Source organism: Bos grunniens, chromosome 12 (assembly GCF_055505025.1).
Source record: "Bos grunniens cultivar Pamir isolate PY7600 chromosome 12, Bosgru_T2T1.0, whole genome shotgun sequence".
Classification (NCBI taxonomy): Eukaryota; Metazoa; Chordata; class Mammalia; order Artiodactyla; family Bovidae; genus Bos; species Bos grunniens.
Genome location: NC_141176.1, coordinates 31,467,698 through 31,491,271, shown reverse-complemented (window position 1 = coordinate 31,491,271; position 23,574 = coordinate 31,467,698). Strand labels below are relative to the sequence as shown.

The following is a 23,574-nucleotide window of genomic DNA, read 5'->3' as shown; positions in this document are numbered from 1 at the left end:
AACATCAAATATGAGTGATCACGGATCAGCATAACAAGCATAATAGTAATTTAAAAGTTTGAAATACTGTGAGAGTTACCAAAATGTGACACAGAAACATGAAGTGAGCAAATGCTGGTTGGAAAATGGCGCTGATAGAGTCCTCGAGGGGGTGCCATAAACTTTTGATTTATTTAAAAATGCAGCATTTGTGGAGTGCAGTAAAATGAGGTATGTCTGTAGGGGACTGGATTTGGCCTGCAGAGAGAGACCTTCCTGCAGTACAGCAGTGACCGTATCACTCTTTTCAGCTTTTACACGTCTTGGACAACCCATGTTTGCCCACAGAATGGCCCTGCCCCAGCCCCGTCCTGTTCTGCCCTGGCTGGACCATGTCCCTCCACTGATGTTCTCTGCTCTTCTCTTTCTGTCTGTCTGTCCCTTCTTCTGCTCATGTCATTTCCTCTAAGTTTTACTTTATTGTCCTATCTTATTACAGAAATAATACATACCTGTTGTAAAAAATTTTGAATATAGAAAAATATAAAGATAGAAAGTCACTGTACTTACATTTTTAGCATCCAACCAGAGTTAATATTATGGAAATTGTTCTTCCCACGTGTTTCTTTCTGTGCATGCTTTAATAGCTGAATTAATACTGAATGTGAATTTTGATTTTTCCTACTAATATTATATTGTAGGCATTTCCTATGGTGTCAGTGTTTTAGAAATATTTTAATGGCAGCATGAGATTCTGTTTTATTCACTTAGTTATTGTTTTAACAAATTCTGGGTGGTTATTATGTACTAATAGTTGTAAATCGAGGGCTGCAGCACTGAGCAGAGAACTCCTGCCTTTGTGCAACTTAGTCTAATGGATGAAATAGACAGTAAAAAAGCACAAAGATAAATGCATTATTAGAGATTATGATAAGTGTTAGGAAAGCGAGAAACATAGTGCTTTGAGAAATTGCAACCGTAAGAGTGTTACATGAATGGGACAAACGTGGTTCTGGGCAGCCTCTTGGAGGAGGTAGAAGAATGGGTGGGGAATAGAATCAGAATTTACTTATGCAAATTGGGCTTTGCTCGTTCTCCACTGTCTTCCATAATGTTGCAATTTGGATCTTTGAATTTATTTGTTTTTTTTCATATTCTTCTCTTAGATTATCTGAAGTGTAATTGTTGCATAAATGCAGATTCCAAACATTTTTTAAGGCTGACTTATTTCGTAGAAAATGTGTAGTAATTATTTTTATACTGTTGTTGAAACACTTCTCAATGCCACACCCTTGCCAGTGTTGAGTATTACCATTACAGTGATTATCACTACTACTGCTGTTATTATTGTATGTCTTTTTAAAAATGTTATATTTTACTTGGCTGCATTGGGACTTAGTTGTGGCATGCAAACTCTTAGTTGTAGCATGTGGGGTTTCTGACCAGGGATCACACCCAGGCCCCTTGCATTGGGAGCATGGAGTCTTAGCCACTGGCCCACCAGGCAAGTTCCTGCAATTCTTTTATCATTAGTGGAAGAACACATTTTTTAATCTGTTTGTCATTTTGTGAGTTGTCATTTACTCAGGTGATTACTGGTCGTCATAGTGGTTAGTTGTTTTCTTGGCAAGCACTGCTATAAAAATCAGATTATTTTTTTACTGGTTCCCATGATGTGTGTGTATTATGATGGATCTACCTGCTGTTACAGGACTGCTGCAGGTTAATTATGTGTTCAGTCACTCATTCAACAATTAGTGCTGTGGCGCAGTTACGTGTCAACCTTGTTCTAGGTGTGGGATAAAGCCGTGAAAACAGAAAAAAGTCCTGGTCCTTGTTTTAGAATTTCAGGATGGGAGTGGGCACACTTCTTTATTTTAGTGGATAAATAAATCACATTGTTTATCGGGAGCAGTTGTTCAGTCGCTCAGTCAGGTCCGACTCTTTGCGACCCCATAAACTGCAGCATGCCAGGCTTTACTAGTATTGAAGAAAATGAATCAGAGAAGGATGAGTAGGAAGTTTGGGTCAGGAAGAAGGGGGATTCCAATTTTATTTTTTGAAGAAGTAGTTTTAAATGTTTATTTAAGCATCTACTTGCATTTTCTGCTCCCTTTATGTTTTTATGGCTTTTTTGGTTGTTGTTTTATTTTCATTTATTGTATATATTTCTTTGGTCATGCTCCATGGCACTCAGGATCTTAGTTCCCTGACCATGGGTGGAACCTGAGCCCCCTGCATTGGGAACGTGGAGTCTTAACCACTGGTCCACCAGGGAAGTCCCAGGATTCCAATTTTAAATAAAGTGGTTGGGAAAGGCCTTCCTGAGAGATGACCTTTAAGCCAGTCTCCAAAGGAGGACAGGGAGGAAAGAGCCAGTGCAAAGGCCCTGGGGTGGCAGGAAGGCCAGGGAGGCTGGAGCTGAGTGAGGGGGCGGGAGGACGGGCTGCGAATGTGAGTAGACAGGTGAATTAGCACGGAGGGGACTTGCAGGAGGCCTCAGAAGGTCATCAACCTTTGACTCTGAGTGAGGAAACCATTAGAGGCTTTGGAAGCGGGGAAGTGAGGCAGTGTGATCAGAGTTTTGCATCAACAGGACCTCTCTCAAGTCCCAGGTTGAGCGCACGCTCTAAGGGGACAGTTTATCTATGTTATCTCCCTTCCCTGCCCCACACACTGCCCTCAACTCTACAGACCTTGATCTGTATTTCAGCTCCCTGTGATGGACAGACTCTGAGCCCCTCCTGCAGCTGCTCTGGCATGGACAGTGCCTCCAGGCAGAGGGAGTGGCAGTGATCAGGCTCCTCTCTTCATTTTCCTTCTCCAAAGGGTCACATTCCTATGTTGGCTGTTGCACAATTTCTTCCGAGTCCTCCATGATAGACTATCCCACTGGGACCCCCTACCCATTTCCTCTGTGTGTGTGTGTGTGTATGTGTGTGTGTGTGTATGTGTGTGTGTGTTAGTCACTCAGTTTTGTCTGACCCTTTATGACCCCGTGGACTATAGCCCACCAGGCTCCTCTGTCCATGAGATTTCCCAGGCAAGAGTACTGGAGTGGGTTGCCATGCCCTCCTCCAGGGGATCTTCTTGATCCAGGGATCCAACCCACATCTTTTATGTCTCCTAAATTGGCAGGCGGGTTCTTTACCAGTCTGTGTGGGGAGCATCATGGCTTTAGTGTGGCTTAAAGAACCAGATATGCTATAAATACAAGCTAGTCCACAAAGCATGTTCTCCCAGTTTCTTTGTTATAAATTAGTACTCTTTCCTAAGACCCTTAAAATTTTACAGATCTTAAAGTGATTCTGCTGAAAAATAAACCTAAGCACTTCCTTACTTTGTACATAATTTCTTGTTTTGTGTATGGTGTTTTCTGACTCTACAGTCAGGCATAAACCTATGAAGTTTCACTGTCAAACTCAAGATGCTGTTTAAGTTCTCAAAGGACAACAGCAAGACTGCTAGTTACCTCTGTTTGTTGTTGAGTCGCTCAGTCCTTTCCGACTCTTGTGACCCCGTGGACTGTAGCCTGCCAGGCCCCTCTGTCCATGGGATTTCCTAGGCAGGAATACTGGAATGGGTTGCCATTCCCTTCTCCAGGGGATCCTCCTGACCCCAGGAATTGAACCCAAGTCTCCTGTATCTTCTGCACTGGCAGGTGGATTCTTTACCACTGAGCCACTGGGGAAGCCCCAGTTACCTCCCTCTAGGTGGACATAAAATCTGTCTTAGTGAAACCTAAGATTGAATATAAAAACAATCTGTTAAGAAAACACAATTTTTTATTAGATCCTTCACTACTTGGCTCAGACGATAAAGCATCTGCCTGCAATGCAGGAGACCCTCCTGGTTCAGTTCCTGGAGAAGGAAATGGCAACCCACTCCAGCACTCTTGCCTGGAAAATCCCATGGACAGAGGAGCCTGATAGGCTACAGTCCATGGGGTCACAAAGAGTCGGACAAGACTGAGCGACTTCACTACTAAAGAGTTAAAAAGGCAGTTCTTTACTGTACTGCATTTTTAGTAGATTTATATATGTTTTATGTTCCTTTTTTCTGAAAAACATCTCTCATGGCCTAATATGTTATGTAAAAATTGTTAAATTATATAGTGTATGCCGTGTCAGGATATAATTTATATTCATGGAAATAAGTATACCCAACGTTGCTGAAAGCCTGGCAGTTTCATGGTGCACCCTGAGAGAACTGTAATATTTTTTGAGAGGGATAGTTAAATGTCAGAATACAGTTTTTAAAAGACGAGATGAGAATACTTTACTCTAGAAATAACCAGAGAAGTTCAGTCAGAAAAGGTAAGTTGAGACAGTTTTTTTTTCAGCTTATTTTGTTATGAATTCTTCTTGTTAAAAGGAAATTTTATTTTGGAGCTCAACATACTGGGTAAACTTGCCTCTTTGGTAAATTTTTTCAAAAGGCAGGTTGAATCCTGCCAAATTTTAAAATGTAGGGCAATCAAGTTAATGTCACATATATTGAAGGAGAAGTAAACTTGATTGGAACAATTTAACACAGAGGCATAGTATTAATTTTTGAAAAGCCTGAGCAGTCATGATAATGTCAGAATGGAAGCTCTTCGTATAGTGACCAATGTTTGGAATGTAATCAGTGAATCCAGTATCTCTCACCTGGCCTCCCAGGTCTCCAAGGGCAGGTCTCCCTGCTGGAGCCTGTTTGTATCTTTCTTTCTTTTCATGCTGGTCTCCATACCCCCGCCTCATGGCCTCCTTTCAGCTCTTTATGCATTTCAACCCCTTCCTGACAAAAGGCTCCTGTGGTCAGCACGCCTTCTAGAACACACTTCCTCCAGCACACTCCAAGACTAGCCCTGTCTTCTCCTTCAGGTTTCAACATAAATGTCATGGCTCCAAGGACTCCCCTGGTGGTCCCATGGTTCGTACTTTACTTCCCAATGCAGGGATCCCTGGTTGGGGAATCAAGATCCCACATGCCTCATGCCCGAAACATAAAACAGAAGCAATATTGTAACAAATTCAGTGAAGACTTTAAAAGTGGCCCACATCAAAAAAAAAAAATCTTAAAAAGACGTAAATGTCATGGCCCTGGAAAGAAACCTGACTGTGATCCCCCTATTCAGGGCCCCTTCCCAATCAGGTACTTTGTAACACATTTTCCTGTTTGTCTCCTTCACCAGTTTATATCATGGCCTGTGATTCTTATTTTGCCTTTGCACACTGGCCATCTCTCACCCCACTGCAGTGCATAGTCTATGAGAAAAAGTGAAAGTCACTCAGTTGTGTCTGACTCTTTGTGACCCCATGGACTATCCAATCCATGGAATTCTCCAGGCCGGAATACTGGAGTGAGTAGCCTTTCCCAGAGGATCTTCCCAACCCAGGGATCGAACCCAGGTCCCCCACATTGCAGGCAAATTGTTTATCAGCTGAGCCACAGGGAAGCCTGAGAATGCTAGAGTGGATAGCCTGTCCCTTCTCCAGCAGATCTTCCCGACCCAGGAACTGAACCAGGGTCTCCTGCATTGCAGGCAGATTCCTTGCCATCTGAGCCACCAGGGAAGCCCAGTCCGTGAGAACAGGCATTTAGAACTGCAATATCTTTTGAATAAATGTTAAGAGTAGCAGTAGCAGTGGGAGCTCTTGTGTTTGGTTTTTTTTTGTTTGTTTTCATCATTAGGGAAAGTTGATAAAGTGCTGAGATGATTTGGAGCAGAAAGCAGGCAAATTAAGGACAGATAGTAAATATTTTAAGCTTTGTGGGCCAAACAGCCTCTGTTACAACTACTCCACTCTGCCATCGTTAGAGCAGAAGTGGCCACGCCAAGTGAACGAGTGTGGCCAGGTTCCAGTAAAGCTCTTTTTACAGAAATAAACGGCCAACCTGCGGGCTGTAGTTTGCTGACCGAATGTGGTTTCAGAGAGTCACCAGTGTTTGAGATGTTCACATCGTTCCTTTATCCAGTATTTTATTCATTCTGTTGTTGAGCAGAGGTTTTCTGGTGTGGGCCAGGTGCTGGTCTGTGTTTGGGATGCACAGATTATATAGCCCAAACTTGGCAAAAATATATAGAGAGATATAGTAATTACAATAGGAAGAGAGATGCATTTGATAGAGATTTTCAGAATGCACATGAGCGGGGTACCCAACTCAGCTTGGGCAGGTGGGGACTCTGGAAGGCTTTTCCAGATGAGGAGATGAGATGAGTTTTGCAGGATGAATAGGAGTTTACCAGAGGGGTAAAGGTAGCATGCATATACCTGTCAGAGAGAGAGGTCATGAGTTTGGTGATGCAGATCCCTTACAGGGACCAATTACTCAGTCAGAAGTACCGGAAAATGCTTTATAGGGTGGGGATGGGGGTGGACACTTAGTCATTGGACACAGGCAGGGCTCGAAGTTCCTTGGGGACATTTGGGTAGAAATCTCCAAAGGGCAGAAATGGGGACTGGAGAGAGGTCTACGCCAAAGGTCAACATGGGAGTCGTTGTCCCCACCTTGATGTGAGCAAATGGGTAAGAGAGGGAGAACAGAGTAAGGAAAAGGTCACAAAGGGACCGTGTGCCCGCATCTGAGGGGTAACTGAAGGAAGAAGCCTGCAAAAGGCAGGACACCCACCTCAGGGTGGGTGGCTGGTGGGGGACAAGGGGGAAAATGCAGTGTTTTAGTCTAATGAAGAGGGAGCATCCAAGGCAGAAAAATGGTCAAATCTGTCTCACAGGAGACAGGACAAGTAAAAATGCAAAGAGGTGGTTGGGATGGGAAATTAGGAAGCAGTTGGTGACCTAGTTTTGAATGAGCAATTTTAGTAGAATGTGGGGGCGGAAGTCACATATTAGTGAGTTGAGAAGTGAATGAAAAGTGAGGGAATGGAGGCAATGAGAATAGACTCCTGTTTCTAAAAACGCCCCAGTGAAGAAGAGAGCGTGGTGCTCGCTGCCAGGGAAGGGGGGTTGTGTTTTGTTTTGTTGTTCAGACTGTGACCCAGGGGATCTTCCCAACCCAGGGGTCAAACCCATGTCTCCTGAATTGGCAGGCAAATTCTTTACCACCAAGTCACCTGGGAAGCCTCCCCCCTGCCAAATAAAAAATAGAATGAAAATAGTTTATTGGCATCATTTAAGTGCCGTATCATTATTTTTATCATCAGTTCAGTTCAGTCACTCAGTCATGTCCTACTCTTTGTGACCCCATGAATTGCAGCACGCCAGGCCTCCCTGTCCATCACCAACTCCCGGAGTTCACCCAAACTCATGTCCATCGAGTCAGTGATGCCATCCAGCCGTCTCATCCTCTGTCGTCCCCTTCTCCTCCTGCCCCCAATCCCTCCCAGCATCAGAGTCTTTTCCAATGAGTCAACTCTTCACATGAGGTGGCCAAAGTATTGGAGTTTCAGCTTCAACAACAGTCCTTCCAATGAATATTCAGCACTAATTTCCTTTAGAATGGACTGGTTGGATCTCCTTGCAGTCCAAGGGACTCTCAAGAGTCTTCTCCAACACCACAGTTCAAAAGCATCAATTCTTGGGCGCTCAGCCTTCTTCACAGTCCAACTCTCACATCCATACATGACCACAGGAAAAACCATAGCCTTGACTAGACGGACCTTTGTTGGCAAAGTAGTGTCTCTGCTCTTTAATATGCTCTCTAGGTTTACTTCCAAGGAGTAAGCGTCTTTTAATTTCATGGCTGCAATCACCATTTTTATCATGGTTTTACTTAATTTCATGAGAACTACATAGCATCTACCAAGAAAAATTTAAATCCAATGGGAAAACATCCCTGTAAAGATAAACCAACAGTGAGATTGCTGAGATGGTCAAAGAGATGAAGAAGGAAATGGCAACCCACTCCAGTATTCCTGCCTGGAGAATCCCATGAACAGAGGAGACTGGTGGGCTACAGTCCCTGAGGTCACAAAGAGTCGGATATGACTCAGCACGGACACGTGCACACGTGGTCAAGGAGCATGTGGCGTAACTGTGGTTCCTTTGGAGTCTTAATGACACCGGATGACCTTGGGACATATCTTGGAGGCTTCCGAAGAACATTCAGTTTGTTTTGCCACTTGTACTATTAACAGTTTATCTCTCAGTATCACTGGTACTACGTACTGCTGAAATGGACTTTGGGAGTGGCTGTGTTTTTACTGTGCGTTTGGCCATCCCAACTTTGGTTTACTTTTGTTGCGACTGAGCATGCCTAATAATGCCCTGCAGGAATTAGTACAAGGGCAAATTTCCTCAGCCAGGACCCAGAGATAGCTTCAGTGGCTCTGGGGTGGGTCACAGGCTTAACAACTATTCTACTTATTTGGACAAACACTGTGAGTATACATAATCAATATTGAGCACCTACTGTTTGTCAAGTTGTTTTAGGCCCTTAGGATACAACCGTGAACAAGACAGATGAGATCCACAGGCAGTTAGGATGCAGTTGATTAGTGCTGCGACCACAAAGTCTTCTGGGCCCAGGAGAACAGAGGAGGGGATCTAACTCTAAGTTGGGGGGCAGGAAAGTTTTTCGGGTATAGTGTGGTATGAAGGAGTGAAGGATTTGATGTTATTCTTATGTAACTTCCCTTCCTCTTTCTCCTGGGAAGGATGTGTTGTTTCCTTGTTTGTTTTGCTGGAGTACATCCTTGGTAATTTCCAGAGAGAGTTCAAGGAAAGCAAACTCGCTGAGATTTTGCCTTTCTGAAACTATCTTTAGTGTGCATTCACTAGATCAAATAACATTTTCTGGGTTGAAAATGAGTTTCTTTCAAAACATGCAGACTTCCTAGTGTTGCTCAAAAGAAACGTGGTGCCTATCTGAGAATTTTTTGGGGGGTTGGGGTAGGAGACCTGCTTTTATTTCTCTCCAAAAGCTTTAGAATCATCTCTTATCCTTGGTGTTTTAAAAATTCCCTGTGTGTGTGTATGTGTGTGCGTGCGTGCACACTGTGTGTCGTACAGAGTGTGAGAGAACATGAGAGAGAGAGGGAGAGACAGAAGTACAGCAGACAGAGACAGGAACTCAGAGAGGTGGAGGAAGGAAGGGAGGGTAAATTGATTTATCTTGCTAGGACTTGCTAAACTCTATTTCCCTTCAGCATTGGACAGTCATCTCATCATCTTGTGTTCTTATTCAGTCCAACTTCTCTGTTTTCTCTGTCTTCCTAGGATTTCTGTTATTTGGTATTTGGACCTCCCAAAGTGGTGACTTATGTCTAGTTTTTCTTTCATTTAAAAAAAAAAATTAAGATTTGTTTTCATGTGGACCATTTTTGAAATCTTTATTGAATTTGTTACCATGTTTTGATTTTTTTTTTTTTTGGCTGAGAGACATGTGGGATCTTAACTTCCCAGGCAGTTCAGTTCAGTTGCTCAGTTGTGTCCGACTCTGCGACCCCATGAACTGCAGCACGCCAGGCCTCCCTGTCCATCACCAACTCCTGGAGTTTACTCAAACTCACGTCCATCGAGTCAGTGATGCCATCCAACCATCTCATCCTCTGTCGTCCCCTTCTCCTCCTGCCTTCAATCTTTCCCAGCATCAGGGTCTTTTCAAATGAGTCAGCTCTTTGCATCAGGTGGCCAAAGTATTGGAGTTTCAGCTTCAGCATCAGTCCTTCCAATGAATATTCAGGGTTGATTTCCTTTAGGATGGACTGGTTGGATCTCCTTGCTGTGCAAGGGACTCTCAAGAGTCTTCTCCAACACCACAGTTCAAAAGCATCAGTTCTTTGGTGCTCAGCTTTCTTTATAGTCCAGCTCTCACATCCATACATGACTACTAGAAAAACCATAGCCTTGACTAGATGGACCTTTGTTGGCAAAGTAATGTTTCTGTTTTTAAATATGCTGTCTAGGTTGGTCATAACTTTTCTTCCAATGAGTAAGCATCTTTTCATTTCACGGCTAAAGTCACCATCTGCAGTGATTCTGGAGCCCAGAAAAAGAAAGTCTGTCACTGTTTCCAGTTCCCGGTGAGTGAAGTCGTTCAGTCGTGTCCGACTCTTTGCAACCCCATGGACTGTAGCCTACCACGTTCCTCTGTCCATGGGATTTTCCAGGCAGGAGGACTGGAGTGGGTTGCCATTTCCTTCTCCAGAGGATCTTCCTGACCCAGGGATTGAACCCAGGTCTCCTGCATTGTAGGCAGACGCTTTACCATCTGAGCCACTTCCCAACCAGAGATCAAACCCGTACCTCCTGCATTGGAAGGCCAAGTCTCAACCACTGGACTGCCAGAGAAGCCTCTATAGTTTTTCTTAGGTGTTCTCTCTTTCTTCATGCTTTTCCTCATTTTAGACAGTCTCACTGGGCTTTATTTTCTAATGCTTCTCTTGAAAGCCTTGTTTTGGCACATCTTCCTGATGTCTGATTGCGTCTTTTCATAGCAGATTTCTGTTTCTTTTATTGTTGCAACATCTTCCCAAATTTCTCTAAGGGTGCCTCTTTCAAGACATCTCCTGTTGCCTAAATTCTCTCTGTAGTCTCAGGGGCAGATTTTGTTTCTCTTGACTTTTTGGTTGCTTGGGTTGTGCAGGAAGCACTTCTTAAAGTCTTTGTGATCAGTCACACTTGCTATTGACTTGGATGAACTTGGAGTCCATTTGTTCGCACTCTGTAGGAGTCTGTTTCCCCTCACCCTGGGGCTTGGCCCTGGTGGGCAGGTGGAAGGTAAATTCCTGGTTCTGGGTGCTGCATGGGCAGATGAAGGCCAGGGGTTCTTCCCCTGTCTCCCTCCCTGTCTCAGCCTCTCCCCCCTCCTTCCCGGGATCCGAGGCTCTGTGGCCCTGGCTGTCTGGGTGGAGGTCAGCGCGCACTCCCTCTACTGCAGCACGGACGGCTCTTCTGTCTGCTGCAGCCTGCACGTCTCCTCTGCCCGCCAGCCAGGGACCTCTGTTTCTGTTCCAGAAATTGTTGAAATAGCTGCCTCAGTAAGTAGCTCTTTTCTCTCTCTTGTCCTAGGTTTAAATATGTAAATTGCTTAAGAGAAAGAAGTCAATAAATGTTAGCTCTTATTATGAACTGTACTTCTTCAAATTGAATGACTCTGACTTTAAGGCATCTTTGGTAAGAAAGGGACAAACTGCCTGCGTTCTGTCCACCACCGCGACCTGGCAAGTCTCCTTTTCCATGTAAGTCTAGTCACCAGCACCTCGTAGGGTGCTATTCAGTAGTGTGAGATGGCTGTTTCCTCAGGCTTGCAGAAGAATTCTGAGAACTGTGCTGTTAAACGCATTCCGTAGAGATGCTATATCATCATAATCTCCTGAGTCTTTTCTGTAGCCAAGAACGCAAGGGCTTTGATTTTTTTCCTCTGTTTTGCAGTGTGACAGCCGGTTATCAGAAAGCAGATGATTCAAGGGCATTTGCTCATAAAAATATTGTTCCTTTCAGTGAGCTTTGAGATGCTGATGGTTTCCCCAAGAATCACGGATATAAATAGAATCTAAGGCTTTCTCCATCCACACGTATACCCACAGCAGTTTAAAAGTGTTGGTAGGTTTAGAGTCATTTACAAATAATTGACTGACTCTGCCATTTCTGTAAGGTGTCCCCATACAAGGTCGCCTGTATTTGATATTTCTGTTTAAACAACTTCTAAATGTATGCCGATCTGTCCATCAAAAGTATGGCATTTGTAGAATTTATATTACTTGTCCCTTCCTCCAATGTCCTTCTGTTTGCAGCACTCTCTCAAGCCTGCACCCAACCCTCCACTTTCCAATTCCCATTTCTTACCCAAAGCCTTTGAGAAATTTATACACTCACCAATTATGTATAGAGAGGTCAGCGCTCCCCGCTGCTGCTGCTAAGTCGCTTCATTCGTGTCCGACTCTGTGCGACCCCATAGACGGCAGCCCACCAGGCTCCCCCATCCCTGGGATCCTCCAGGCAAGAACACTTGAGCCCTAGTGGTGATTTAATTCTACGGTGGAAAATACATCACTGGATGTTTGTGAATCTCTGGATTAAATCCAGCCACTTCAGGTGAGGCAGCAAGATCTAAACAGAAATGAGGATGTAGATACTCAGATCCTAGTTAGACTCTGATAATGCAAAAATGAATGGCCCTGGTGGCTCAGACGGTAAAGTGTCTGCCGGCAATGCAGGAGACCTGGGTTCTATTCCTGGGTCGGGAAGATCCCCTGGAGAAGGAAATGGCAATCCACTCCAGCACTCTTGCCTGGAAAATCCCATGGACGGAGGAGCCTGATAGTGCAAAAATGCTTGGTCTCAGTGTTTTAGAGTACTATAAGAAAGTAAAACTCAAGATTTGGACCTCAATTAAAGACATACTGCATATGTAGGTTTATTTGGTTTTGCAGATTACTTATTGCTCAGTTAGCAGTATTCTGTCTTTACCTTTAGATCCATCCCTTTGCAGCTCTAAAAACATGAACCAAACCAAACCAAAATAAAACAACTTTCACTAGTTCCCTTTCTAGCCTGGGTATTAAATAATGCCAATGACCTGGATTGTGAACAGACACACCTGTCATGAGGTGAGCATTAAACTTAAAAATAATTTCAGGCATTGCTTTAGATTTTCCTGAAGTCTCACCAAAGGGTTTTATTGTCATCTCTTTGCTTCATCACTGGACATGTACTTCTGACAGTGACCTGGGTCTCATCTTGGCCCAGAAGCCGTTTCTTAATTTTGATCTTGTTTATCATTTAGAGATGCTTTGAATTTTCAGTGTGTCGTAACTTCTTAATGTTTAACCATTACTTTATGTTCACATCTTTAGCTTGTCTCTCCACTGTTCTTTTTTTTTACCAGAATAGTAAGTAGCTGGGTAGCATCTTCATCTCTCTGCCTGGAAATCTCCTTAGCCAGAGTCCTGAATTTTTTAGATACAATTTCTACATTCCATGCCACAGCAGGTAACATTGTTGCTAAACTTTCAGCCACCCTTAACAAGGACTCACTTTCCATCAGTTCCCTCACTTTGAACCCTCACCAACAGCTTCCTCAAAGGCCTTCCTGGGAGTGCAGCTGTCTTAACCACTGGAGCACCAGGGAAGCCCCAGGATATACATTTTTAGATGCAGTTTCGTTTCTGTCATTATAATGGGTAGATGGTTTTATCTTCATTTTTCTTTTTTCCTTTATAATTTATGTATTTATCTTTGGTTGCTCTGGTTCTTCCTTGCTGTGCGAGCAGACTTTTCTCTAGTTGCGGTGAACAGGGGATACGCTCTAGTTGCTGCGTCCGGGCTTCTCACTGCAGTGGCTTCTCTTGTTGCAGAGCATGGGCTGTAACCTCAGGGGCTTCAGTGGTTGTAGCTCATGGGCTCTAGAGCTCTGGCTTAGTAGTTGTGGCTCACAGACTTAGCTGTTTTGTGGCACATGGGATCTTCCTGGACCAGGGAGCAATCCCTATGCTGAATTAGCAAGTGGATTCTTACCCACTACACCATCAGGGAAGTCCTGTCCTCATGTTTTATATGAGGAAACCGATTCAGAGAGTTTGAGTCTGTCCTGAGATTATACACTTGATGTTACCATCAAACCCAGATCTTTAGTACAATCCTGAAACCTGCCACTTCCTTTCTTTATTTAATTGTGTCTTTCTCGTCTCCTGTGGGATGGTTGCAGGTTTAACATTAAAAGCTTTTGCTTATTATCTCCCAAGGTGGAGGAAAAAGCAGTTGCTGTTTATTCTTATTTGAGAGTAAAGTGAGAGAGGATTTCTTTCTTAGCTACTTAAACAAAGTGAACCACCTCTCTACAAAATATCTGTGAAAGAAAAAAACCTGTTTTTAAAAGCAACTGGAAAGAACTATAATAAAAGTTTTTAAAAAAGGATAGTTTGGTTCATATAATGTGTTGTTCTATGTGTATAAATATACCAGAAAAAAAACCACTTCAGAAGCAAAATTAGGAGAAAATGGGCCTTGGATAAACACCCTGGGTCATTCCACTTGAAGATTTTGCCTTTCTTCCGCTCTTTGCTTCCCGTTGCACTCGGTCTGGCCTCTGTTTGGGCCTGTTTGACCCCTTATTCTAGACCATGGTTGTTTATCAACAAATGTCTCTACTCCAGTAGGTTGTAAGCCCCTCTTGGGGACCCCTGCTTTGTTTCTGAGTCTCCCATGGTGCCTTCTAAAGTGCCTTGGCCATGGTGGTGCCTGTCAACGCATGTTGAATTGGATGGATATCCATTTACATTCTTAAAGTTTTTTTACTACCTGGGATGTCAGAGACCTGGGACAACAATGGATGGACCGTTCTCAATATAGTATTGAGCCATAAAGCACTATAATCTCATTCTAGTTGATTGAGATATTTCTAGCATTCCAAAGTCATATTTGAAGGAGAATCAATACAAAAGGGGAAAAGGTAAGAACAAATAACAACTTTTCATTTTTCCTCTAAATGTGAAGATTTGCGTTCTTCAAAGGATTCATCTTTCAAAAGAAAACCAGGATTACTTTGAAACAGTGACACGTCTTTTTAGCACTTAATAGCAGCAAAATCTCTTTTGTTGTTCACACAGGAGTTTGTATCTTTGGCGGGGGCGGGGGGGGGGGGCGGCAAAATCTTGACAGAATGTAGAGCCTTCATGAAAATAAAAGACGTAAGCACACATAAGCTCCTTTGCATGGGATTTGAATATTTGATTCTAGAGGTCTTTTTGTAAGTGCTTAAATTAATTTTTGGAATTATTTAATTTCCCCATTATGGTCATATTCATTTGGAAGAGACTTTGATCTGCCATACAGAGCATCTCTTCCATCTGCCTGTTAGAAGAGGTTTTTGTGGAGAACTCACAATGACAGACCAAGTCCTCCATCTGCCATGGCCCTTTGAAAGTGAAGATGCTGATAGAATTTGTGACATTCATTGCTGCAGCTCAGTGTAAGCCTGTTACTGAACACAAGAATTATTTATTCTTTAAAAAGCTTCTGTTTTAATATAACAGCTCCATTGATATATAATTCATAGGCTAGATAGGAGTCACCCTTTTAAAGGATGCAGTTCAGTGGTTTTTAGTCTATTCACAGAATTGGGCAACCACAACCACCATCAATTTTAGAGCATTTTTATAGAAACCCTGTGCCTGATCAAACCCTCCCCTTTTCCCCAAACTCCAGCCCCTGGCAACCATTAACCTACTTCCTGTCTCTCTAGATTTGCCTCCCGTGGACACTGCATATAATTGAGCCCTGCAGCACGCGGCCTGTTCTGCCTGGCTTCTTCCATTGTTGTGATGCAGCGGTCCCCAGCCTTTTTGGCAGCAGGGATGGAATTCATGGAAGACAGTTTTTCTATGAACTGGGGGGGGGTGGGGGGATGGTTTGGGGATAATTCAGGTGTGTTACATTTCTTGTGCAACTTTATTTCTATTATTATATTATTATGATGTGAGCTCCACTTCAGGTCATCAAGAATTAGATTCCGGAGGTTGGGGCCCCCTGCCTTAGTGTTTTCACGATTCATCCATATTGTAGCCATATCAGGGCCTTGGTCCGTTTTATGGCTGAGAAATGCTGCGTGTGTTGGCCTTCCCCAGTTAATGACCTTTGTGTTGCTTCCACTTTTTGTCCCTTATGATTTATGCAAATGCTCTCTCTCTCCCCCCTCCTCTCCTCTACCCTCAGTCTTTTTTCCCTTTGTTGTTTTTTCCTGGAGGTTCTTGTGCTCTGCTTGTATTGATACGTTTCTTCCAGAAAGCTTCAAACCAACATCCTCTGGGGTGGGACCTCCCTATGGCAGTGGTTGCTTTATGGGATGCCAGGACCCTGGGTGGGTTTGAGTTAAGCTCTTTGGTGTCCACAGAGATGCCATGGGTGTTCTTTTTGATGACCCTGAGGATTGGGCTTCCCTGGTGGTTTGGCTCTAAAGATTCCACCTGCAGTGCAGGAGATGCAGGAGACTTGGGTTTAATCTCTGGGTCAGGAAGATCCCCTGGAAGAGGGCACAGCAACCCACTCCAGTATTCTTGCCTGGAGAATCCTATGGACAGAGGAGCCTGGCGGGCTACAGTCCATGGGTTACAGAGTCAACACAACTGAGCAACTAAGCAACCACCAGCACCTGGGGATCAGGATTTCTGTGTGACGGACACATAGGTGGCGCAGGTACTGCTGAGCCGTCTGCTCTTAGGAGTACAGACCGCTTGGCCTTGTTTCTTCTTTTTCACCCGAATGGCTGCTTTTTCATGAATGACTACCCAGTGGGCCCCTATATTACAAGGTAGCCTTTCCCCTGAGCCAAGCATCAGTCCCAACTCCTTTCCAAGACATGCACATAGGTCCTGGCAAAGATACGTGACCCAAGATCACTCTCAGAAGGGCCCCAGTCCAATCCCATAGTCCTGTTCCTAAAAGCAGAAGTCAGGAAACCACAGTTGTACAGACCTCACTTGCGCTGGGCACAGGCATGACCCCAGCCTCCCCCTCAGGGGAGCTGTTGCCAGAGGAAGGGGCTCCATAGGCCAGCCTAGAGTCTGTTGGTTCTCTCTGTATTTCCACACCTTGTTGTTGTCAGTCATGTGTCAAACTCTTTGTGACCCAATGGACTGCAGCGCACCAGGCTTTCCTGTTCTTCACCTTTTCCTGGAGTTTTCTTAAACTCATGTCCAAGATGCTTTCTATATATAGACTGTTCACTGAAATTTTTACACCTTGAATTTTCTTTTCTTTTTTTAAACGAATGGTCCATTTCTTAAATTAATAGGCAACCCAATTGAGCTTTCAATCGATAATGAAGAGTTAATTGTAGCATAAGAACACTGATGAAGGGTCTGAACACAGTAAATATGGCTGCAGTGAAAGTTAAGTGGCTTGACTAGGAATATTATACAAAACAGCAGGCTGCTTGGCCCTTTCCCCCTTTAAGTGTCATTCAAGAGCATTTGTGTGTTGATAATGTTCTGGTCCTACCTGGTGTTGAGAGACTTCTCCTAGTATTGGGATGATCCTTGCAGTGGCTAGGTGTGGAGCTTGGCTGAAACACAGAAGGTGCTTAAATCATGGATTTATAATAATGCTTTATTATTTCAACATTAGCCGGCTTTGCATATAACTGGGAACTAATTTTGAAGTTTTGAATGCATTCTCAGTCACTAAGTTGTGTCCAACTCTTTTGTGACCCCATGGACTATATAGCCCACCAGGCTCCTCTGTCCATGGGATTCTCCAGGCAAGAATACTGGAGTAGGTTGCCATGTCCTTCTCCAGGGGCTCTTCCCCACCCAGGGATGGAAGACCTAGCATAGCCCAAAATAAATAAATAAATTTTTTAAAAAGAGTAAATTTTTGGTTTGTTTATGCTGGAGCTGGGTTAGTATTCACAATTTGTGCATTCTCTATCTTGCTGTCAACTGAGGGTTTTTTTTTTTTTTTCTGGTTTGGGTTCATTTTAGCAGATTTAAAGAAAACTTCCAGTTCAAATGCTGCAAAATCCAACCTACCCAAATCTGGACTTCGTCCTCCTGGCTACTCGCGTCTCCCCGCAGCCAAGCTGGCGGCCTTTGGCTTTGTCCGGAGCTCCAGCGTGTCCTCAGTGTCCAGCACCCAGTCGGCGGACAGCACCCAGCCCGAGCCCAGCCGGCTGGCCAACCGTAAGTGGAGCGGAGGGGTGGGTGGGCGACGCTGCCGTTCCCAGACAGGCTTGACCAGCAGAAAGCGAATCAGCACGTGTACACAGGATTGCAATTTCTGTGTGCATAAAGTAAGAATTTGGGTTGACTACCTTACTCTACCATGCTTGGGACTTTAAAAATAATCTACTGTAGGGGAAAAAAAGCCTGTTTGGTACTACCATTTTCTAAGTTATATGGGGAGTAAATGTGCCTGAAAAGGACTTCTAAATTACTCTTAAATCTAGAAAGTGACTTATTGCTTTCTAGTGGCTGATTGCAGGAGCCCTTTGCCTCGTGCATTCAAGGTAAGAAGCCACAGAAAAATCCAAAAATTATTACCCTGTTGTGCTATTGTGAAGCATATTAGATGTGAAATATTAGTGGAAAGAATCATCTTAGTCACTTGTGATTATCCATTATGCCTTCCTGTTGGTGGAGCACTCAGTTTCTAAAAGTCAACTCAAGGATGCTAGAAGCAGGGAAGCCCAGCTAAGCTTCTTCTAAGTCTGTGCCAAGGAAGGTCCCCGTGAGCTGAGATGGTCCTGACACTGGTGTTGTAAGCTGAATTTGAAAGTATGAAGTCATAGCCTTCAAGCAGGTCCCAGCAGCCCCTGTCCCTAAAGAAGACTTGGAGGATGCTCTGTTCACCCGAGCCATCAAGGCTCAAGCAGCTTTTTAGCCTCATCAACTGGATCTGAAGCTGTGACACCTCAGATGTCAAGTAGTAATGATTTGCATACTACTTAGCAGCTTTCCTACGGAGAGCTGTTTGAAGGATTATATGAGTTGAATCAAGTTGGAATAAGAGATAGTGAGGGAGAGAGAGAGAGAGAGGAGGAAGAGAGATTAAGAATGAGATTGATTTTGTATTATTTGTTCAGTTTCCTTTCTCTAAGCTTGTTTTTTTCCCCTGTTCTTTCTTGGGTGGAGCATTTGTATACTTGTTCTAAATTTTGGCCTGCCTGATTATTCCTAAAAGTAATGGGTTATATTTTCCTTCCTCTTAATGTGTTTGTAAGCATTTCTGAGAGGTTCTTTGCTCACTTGGTTCCCTGAAGGTGACCTGCTTTCACCTGGGAATCATTTTAGGAATCCCACTGGGATCGGGGGTTGCATCACGGTATGGTACATGTATCAAAATCTTAACACAAATATACTAGAGAACTGTTTGTAAATGTGTGAGTCTTATTTCTAGGGGGGTGTGTGTGTGCACGCATGTGCATATTAACAGTCCAAAGGTTTTGAAATAGAGGAGCAATGATCTGCCATCATTTTTAATAGAGATTCCCAGGGGCATATTTTTCTCTTAGATGGAGCATGAATGATTAAAAAAAAAAATCTCATATGGTATGTCTCTTTCCAAGGAAGGAGTTAAGATTTTGACTTCTTAAAAAAAATTAACCTAAAGGTAAATTGAGCCCTGTCCCCACAGCAGGCGCTTTTTCAAAACGAGAGGTGACAGGTGTGAATGGAATAATTCCAGATGTGCTTAGGGCATTTCTTCTCACCTGTGCATCAAAGGATGCTGGCCAGGGACTCCCTGAACACCCAAGGAGACGAGAGCCGTTATGTGCCAGAAAAAATAACTCTTAGCTTACAAACTTCATTGTAAAAGCAGTATTTACTCTCTTCAGGACTGTTTTCTATTTCTAAAAAACAATGTGTTAGAAATGCTTTTTTAATTATTTGCTGCCTGCTGCTACTGCTAAGTCACTTCAGTTGTGTCCGACTCTGTGCGACCCCATAGATGGCAGCCCACCAGGCTCCCCTGTCCCTGGGATTCTCCAGGCAAGAACACTGGAGTGGGTTGCCATTTCCTTCTCTAATGCATGAAAGTGAAAAGTGAAAGTGAAGTCGCTCAGTGAGTGAAGTGAGTCCAACTCTTTGCGACCCCATGAACTGCAGCCCACCAGGCTCCTCCGTCCATGGGATTTTCCAGGCAAGAGCACTGGACTGGGGTGCCATCGCCTTCTCCGATTTGCTGCCTAACTGTATATAAATTTGACCTTGAGTAAATCACAGAAAAACTTCACACTTATTTATGTCTTAATACTGTTAGCTATTAATATTATGGTTCTGCTTGTTACTAGATCTAATGTCAGGAAAACTTTTGCTTCTGATGCTCTGATGACAAGGATTAAGTAAAATACAAAACTCTTGGGAGAGCTGAAAGTCCTTAGATTAACTCCTAGGAGCAAATGTTGCCAGTTTAGCTCATGAAAACAGCTAATATGATATCAGAGTTGGCTCCTTTTTGTTTCCTGTGTACCTTTCTTTAGGCATTATATTCACCTAGGGTTTGTTTTAGGAATATGGCTATAATAAGGGATTGCACAACAGGCAGGAGATCCCTCAAAATCTGAAACATGATTATAATGGGAAGCTATTTGCAAATGTGCAGTTCATGATTTTAGATGCTCACATGCCTGTGAGTAGTCTTGACACTGTCCATGTGACTGTGAATGCTGTATGGGGGACACTTAAGTGTTTTGTTATGAATCTCCTAGTGTCTCCTGGGCTACCTTGGCTTATTTGCAACTCTTCTGTGTGGGTTTTCTGTGTCCTGATGGGCAAGCAGTGATAACTGTAAAGGGGTGGCCTGGAAGCCCTGATTGTGGTCTCACATGGAGTCTGCCCTCTACCCGGGGCTCAGACTTAGCACCATTCATTCAGCCCCCCAGGGTAGAGGCTTCCCAAGGCAGGTGCCCTGATGTTTGTGTCTTCTGACCTGCTCCACAAAGTTTTGGCAGGTGGAGCCAACACAGGGAAAGAAATCATCTGTTGGTCCTTAGAATCTGAGGGTATTTTACCATCCTGTCCACCCCTTCATTTTATAGCTGAGCAGACTGAGAATGACCTGGTCCCATCCTGGGACCATGTTCTTCTTCCTCTGGTTAGTTCTTAAAGCTGCCATATATGGTAAAGACACACCCATGATGTGGAGTCTTTTCTGTCTATTAGGGAAGCAAATCTTAGAGTCCAGTTGGCATGAGAGGGCCCTTAGACCCAGCCCACCTCTCCCTGCCCCGCCCCTTCCCACGTGTGTGTTCCGGGTGATGACTGGATTTGTGGAGGTTGCTATGGTGAGGCGGTGCTCCTTGTAGGTTCAGCCTGGCTCCCTGAAATCCTCTGCTAGTAACCTGGTCTCTCTGGATTAACACGCGACCTTTATCCTCAGTGTGCTACGGGAGACCCCCTCGCCCCTCCTCTATAGGTGCATCATGGGAAGGTGATGAGGTTGGCCAGTTTTGAACCACAGATAAAACTTCAAATTCCACTAGGTCGTGACCCACTGTTTTTTTTTTTTTTAAAGATTGAAAGTGAATAGGAAGAAAATAATCTTCTAACTTAAAAGTTAAATTTTACCTTAAAATCATAGTATTTCAGCAGGTCTGACCCAGTATGTTTCTCATCATTTTTTTAATAGCTATCAGAGAAAGGAAAAAGACTCTTCAGTATGCTTTAGGCAGTAGAAGCTTTGAGAAAAACAATGGCTGTGGAATTTAGTGTTAGTAGTAGCCCAGAGTATACAGGGTTGTCAAATTTATCAGCAGTTAGGTTTGTAGACTTGATTTTCCCAGTGGATAAGGAGGTGTTTTTTAAGAGAATAGCACTGATATATACACATTACTATGTGTTAAATAGATAGCTAGTGGGAAGCTGTTGTATAGCATAGGGAGCTCAGCTTGGCGCTCTGTGATGGCCTAGAGGGGTGGGATGGGAGTGGGTGAGAGAAGGCTCAAGAGGGAGGGGATATACATACATTTATAGCTAATTCATGTTATTGTACAACAGAAACCAACATGACATTATAAAGCACTTATCTTCCAATTAAAAATAAATTAAAAAAATAAAAATACCAGTTTAAAAAAGTTAAAACCTTTGGATGTGTGTGTATAGGGGGGACGGATGGGAAAACTTACAGTTTCATGAATTAATCATTAATGAAAATAGATCATATCACCCAAGGATAGGATAATTTATGTGAAGGTTCATCTCTCATTGTGGATTCTGAATAGCATCTAACCTATTGGTGCTCAAGAAATAGAAAATATCATGAAGAAGGTGACATTTGCAGCTGTCTTTTTCAATTTCTCCTTGTCTTGTTCTCTTCTGTGATAGCTCATGTTTTCTCTCTGTGGCGAGCTGAGGCCAGAAATCCTGAAATAAAGAATTTGAAAAGAGAAAGCAGAAATCGGAAGGGTTTTCTATTGTTTCTGTCTCTGGTTCAGGGAAGTAGTAGAATGTTTGGGAAAGTAGGGGTAGAACTGGACGTGAACAGAGAAACTGAAATGGAGATAAATAATCATGACCAGTGGATATTTGTGCTCGCAGCCTTAAAACTGAGTTGGGGTGGAGGGTTCATTTCTCTTTTTCTTTTTTAGTGTGTATCTTTCTAGTTTATTCTCATATGCATATACACATTTCTTCTTTCACAACTTTGGAGTCATATGTACTCTTTGTAATCTTTTTTGCCCCCGTTTAATCCATTGAAAACATTTGTCTCAGCCATTAGGTTTTCTCATATAACATGCTTTTTAAAAATTGGATGATAATTGCTTTACAGTATTGTATTGGTTTCTGCTGTTCAGTTCAGTTCAGTTGCTCAGTCGTGTCTCTTTGCGACCCCATGGACTGCAGCACACCAGGCCTCCCTGTCCATCACCAACTCCCAGAGTTCACTCAAACTCGTGTCCGTTGAGTCCGTGATACTGTCCAACCATCTCATCCTCTGTCTTCCCCTTCTCCTCCTGCCTTCAGCCTTTCCCAGCAACAGGGTCTTTTCGAATGAGTCAGCTCTTCGCATCAGGTGGCCAAAGTATTGGAGTGTCAGCTTCAGCTTCCAGTGAATATTCAGGGTTGATTTCTTTTAGGATGGACAGGTTGGATCTCCTTGCAGTCCAAGGGACTCTCAAGAGTCTTCTCCAACTGTGCAACATGAATGAGCTATACAAGTGTCCCCAGCGTCGTGAGCCTCCCTCCCAGCCACCCCCTCCCACCCCTCTAGGTCATCACAGAGCACCCGGCTGGGCTCGCTGTGCTATGCAGCAGCTTCCCACCTGTTTTACACATGCAAGTGTTTATATGGCAGTGCTGCTCTCTCATTTTAGCCCATGGAGGGTTCATTTCTGAGAAAGGTGATTTGGGAGTTTCTTGGAGGGGTTGTAAACTGGACAGTATTTGGAGAGGTGGAGATGGGCTTGATTTAGGAGATACTTTGGGAGGAACTGTTGGTACATCCAGAAAACTTCCTGAAGTGCAGGGTTTGTCATTTCCTTCCCCAGGGCATCTGCCCAGACCCAGGGACCGAACTTGTGTCTCCTGCATTGGCAAGCAAGTTCTTTACCACTGAGCCACCAGGGAAGCCTGACTGTGATCTGCTCATAGATAACAACTGAAAAAGTTAATTGGGCATTTGTAGTATAATTATATTCAGAGCTTCCCTGGTAGCTCAGACAGTAAAGCATCTGCCTACAATGGGAAAGACCCTGGTTTAATCCCTGGGTCGAGAAGATCTCCTGGAGAAGGAAATAGCAACCCACTCCAGTATTCTTGCCTGGAAAATCCCATGGACGGGGGAGCCTGGTAGGCTGCAGTCCATGGGGTTGCTAAGAGTTGGACACGACTGAGCGACTTCACTTTCACTTTTCACTTTCATGCATTGGAGAAGGAAATGGCAACCCACTCCAGTGTTCTTGCCTGGAGAATCCCAGGGATAGAAGAGCCTAGTGGGCTGCCGTCTATGGGGTCGCACAGAGTCGGACACGACTGAAGCGACTTAGCAGAAGCAGCAGCAGTATAATTATATTCAGAGCTTCCCTGGTGGCTCAGACAGTAAAGCATCTGCCTACAATGGGAAAAACTCTGGTTTAATCCCTGGGTTGAGAAGATCTCCTAGAGAAGGAAATAGCAACCTACTCCAGTATTCTTGCCTGGAAAATCCCATGGACAGAGGAACCTGGTAGGCTACAGCCCATGGGGTCACAAAGAGCCAGACATGACTGAGCAAC

General features: G+C 43.8%; 1 protein-coding gene across 5 annotated transcripts in view; it reads left to right on the top strand.

The window, feature by feature from the left end:
• Window positions 1-23,574, top strand: part of MTUS2 (microtubule associated scaffold protein 2) — a 394,983-nt gene that overhangs the window by 135,611 nt on the left and 235,798 nt on the right. For 3 of the 5 annotated variants that reach the window (XM_086328483.1, XM_086328486.1, XM_086328485.1), the window contains one exon: window positions 17,345-17,542. In XM_086328483.1, the coding sequence (XP_086184609.1) occupies window positions 17,345-17,542 (198 nt within the window). Of the gene's footprint in view, window positions 1-17,344; window positions 17,543-23,574 lie in introns of those variants that run through there. The other 2 variants (XR_015137592.1, XM_086328484.1) reach the window with 2 other exon arrangements.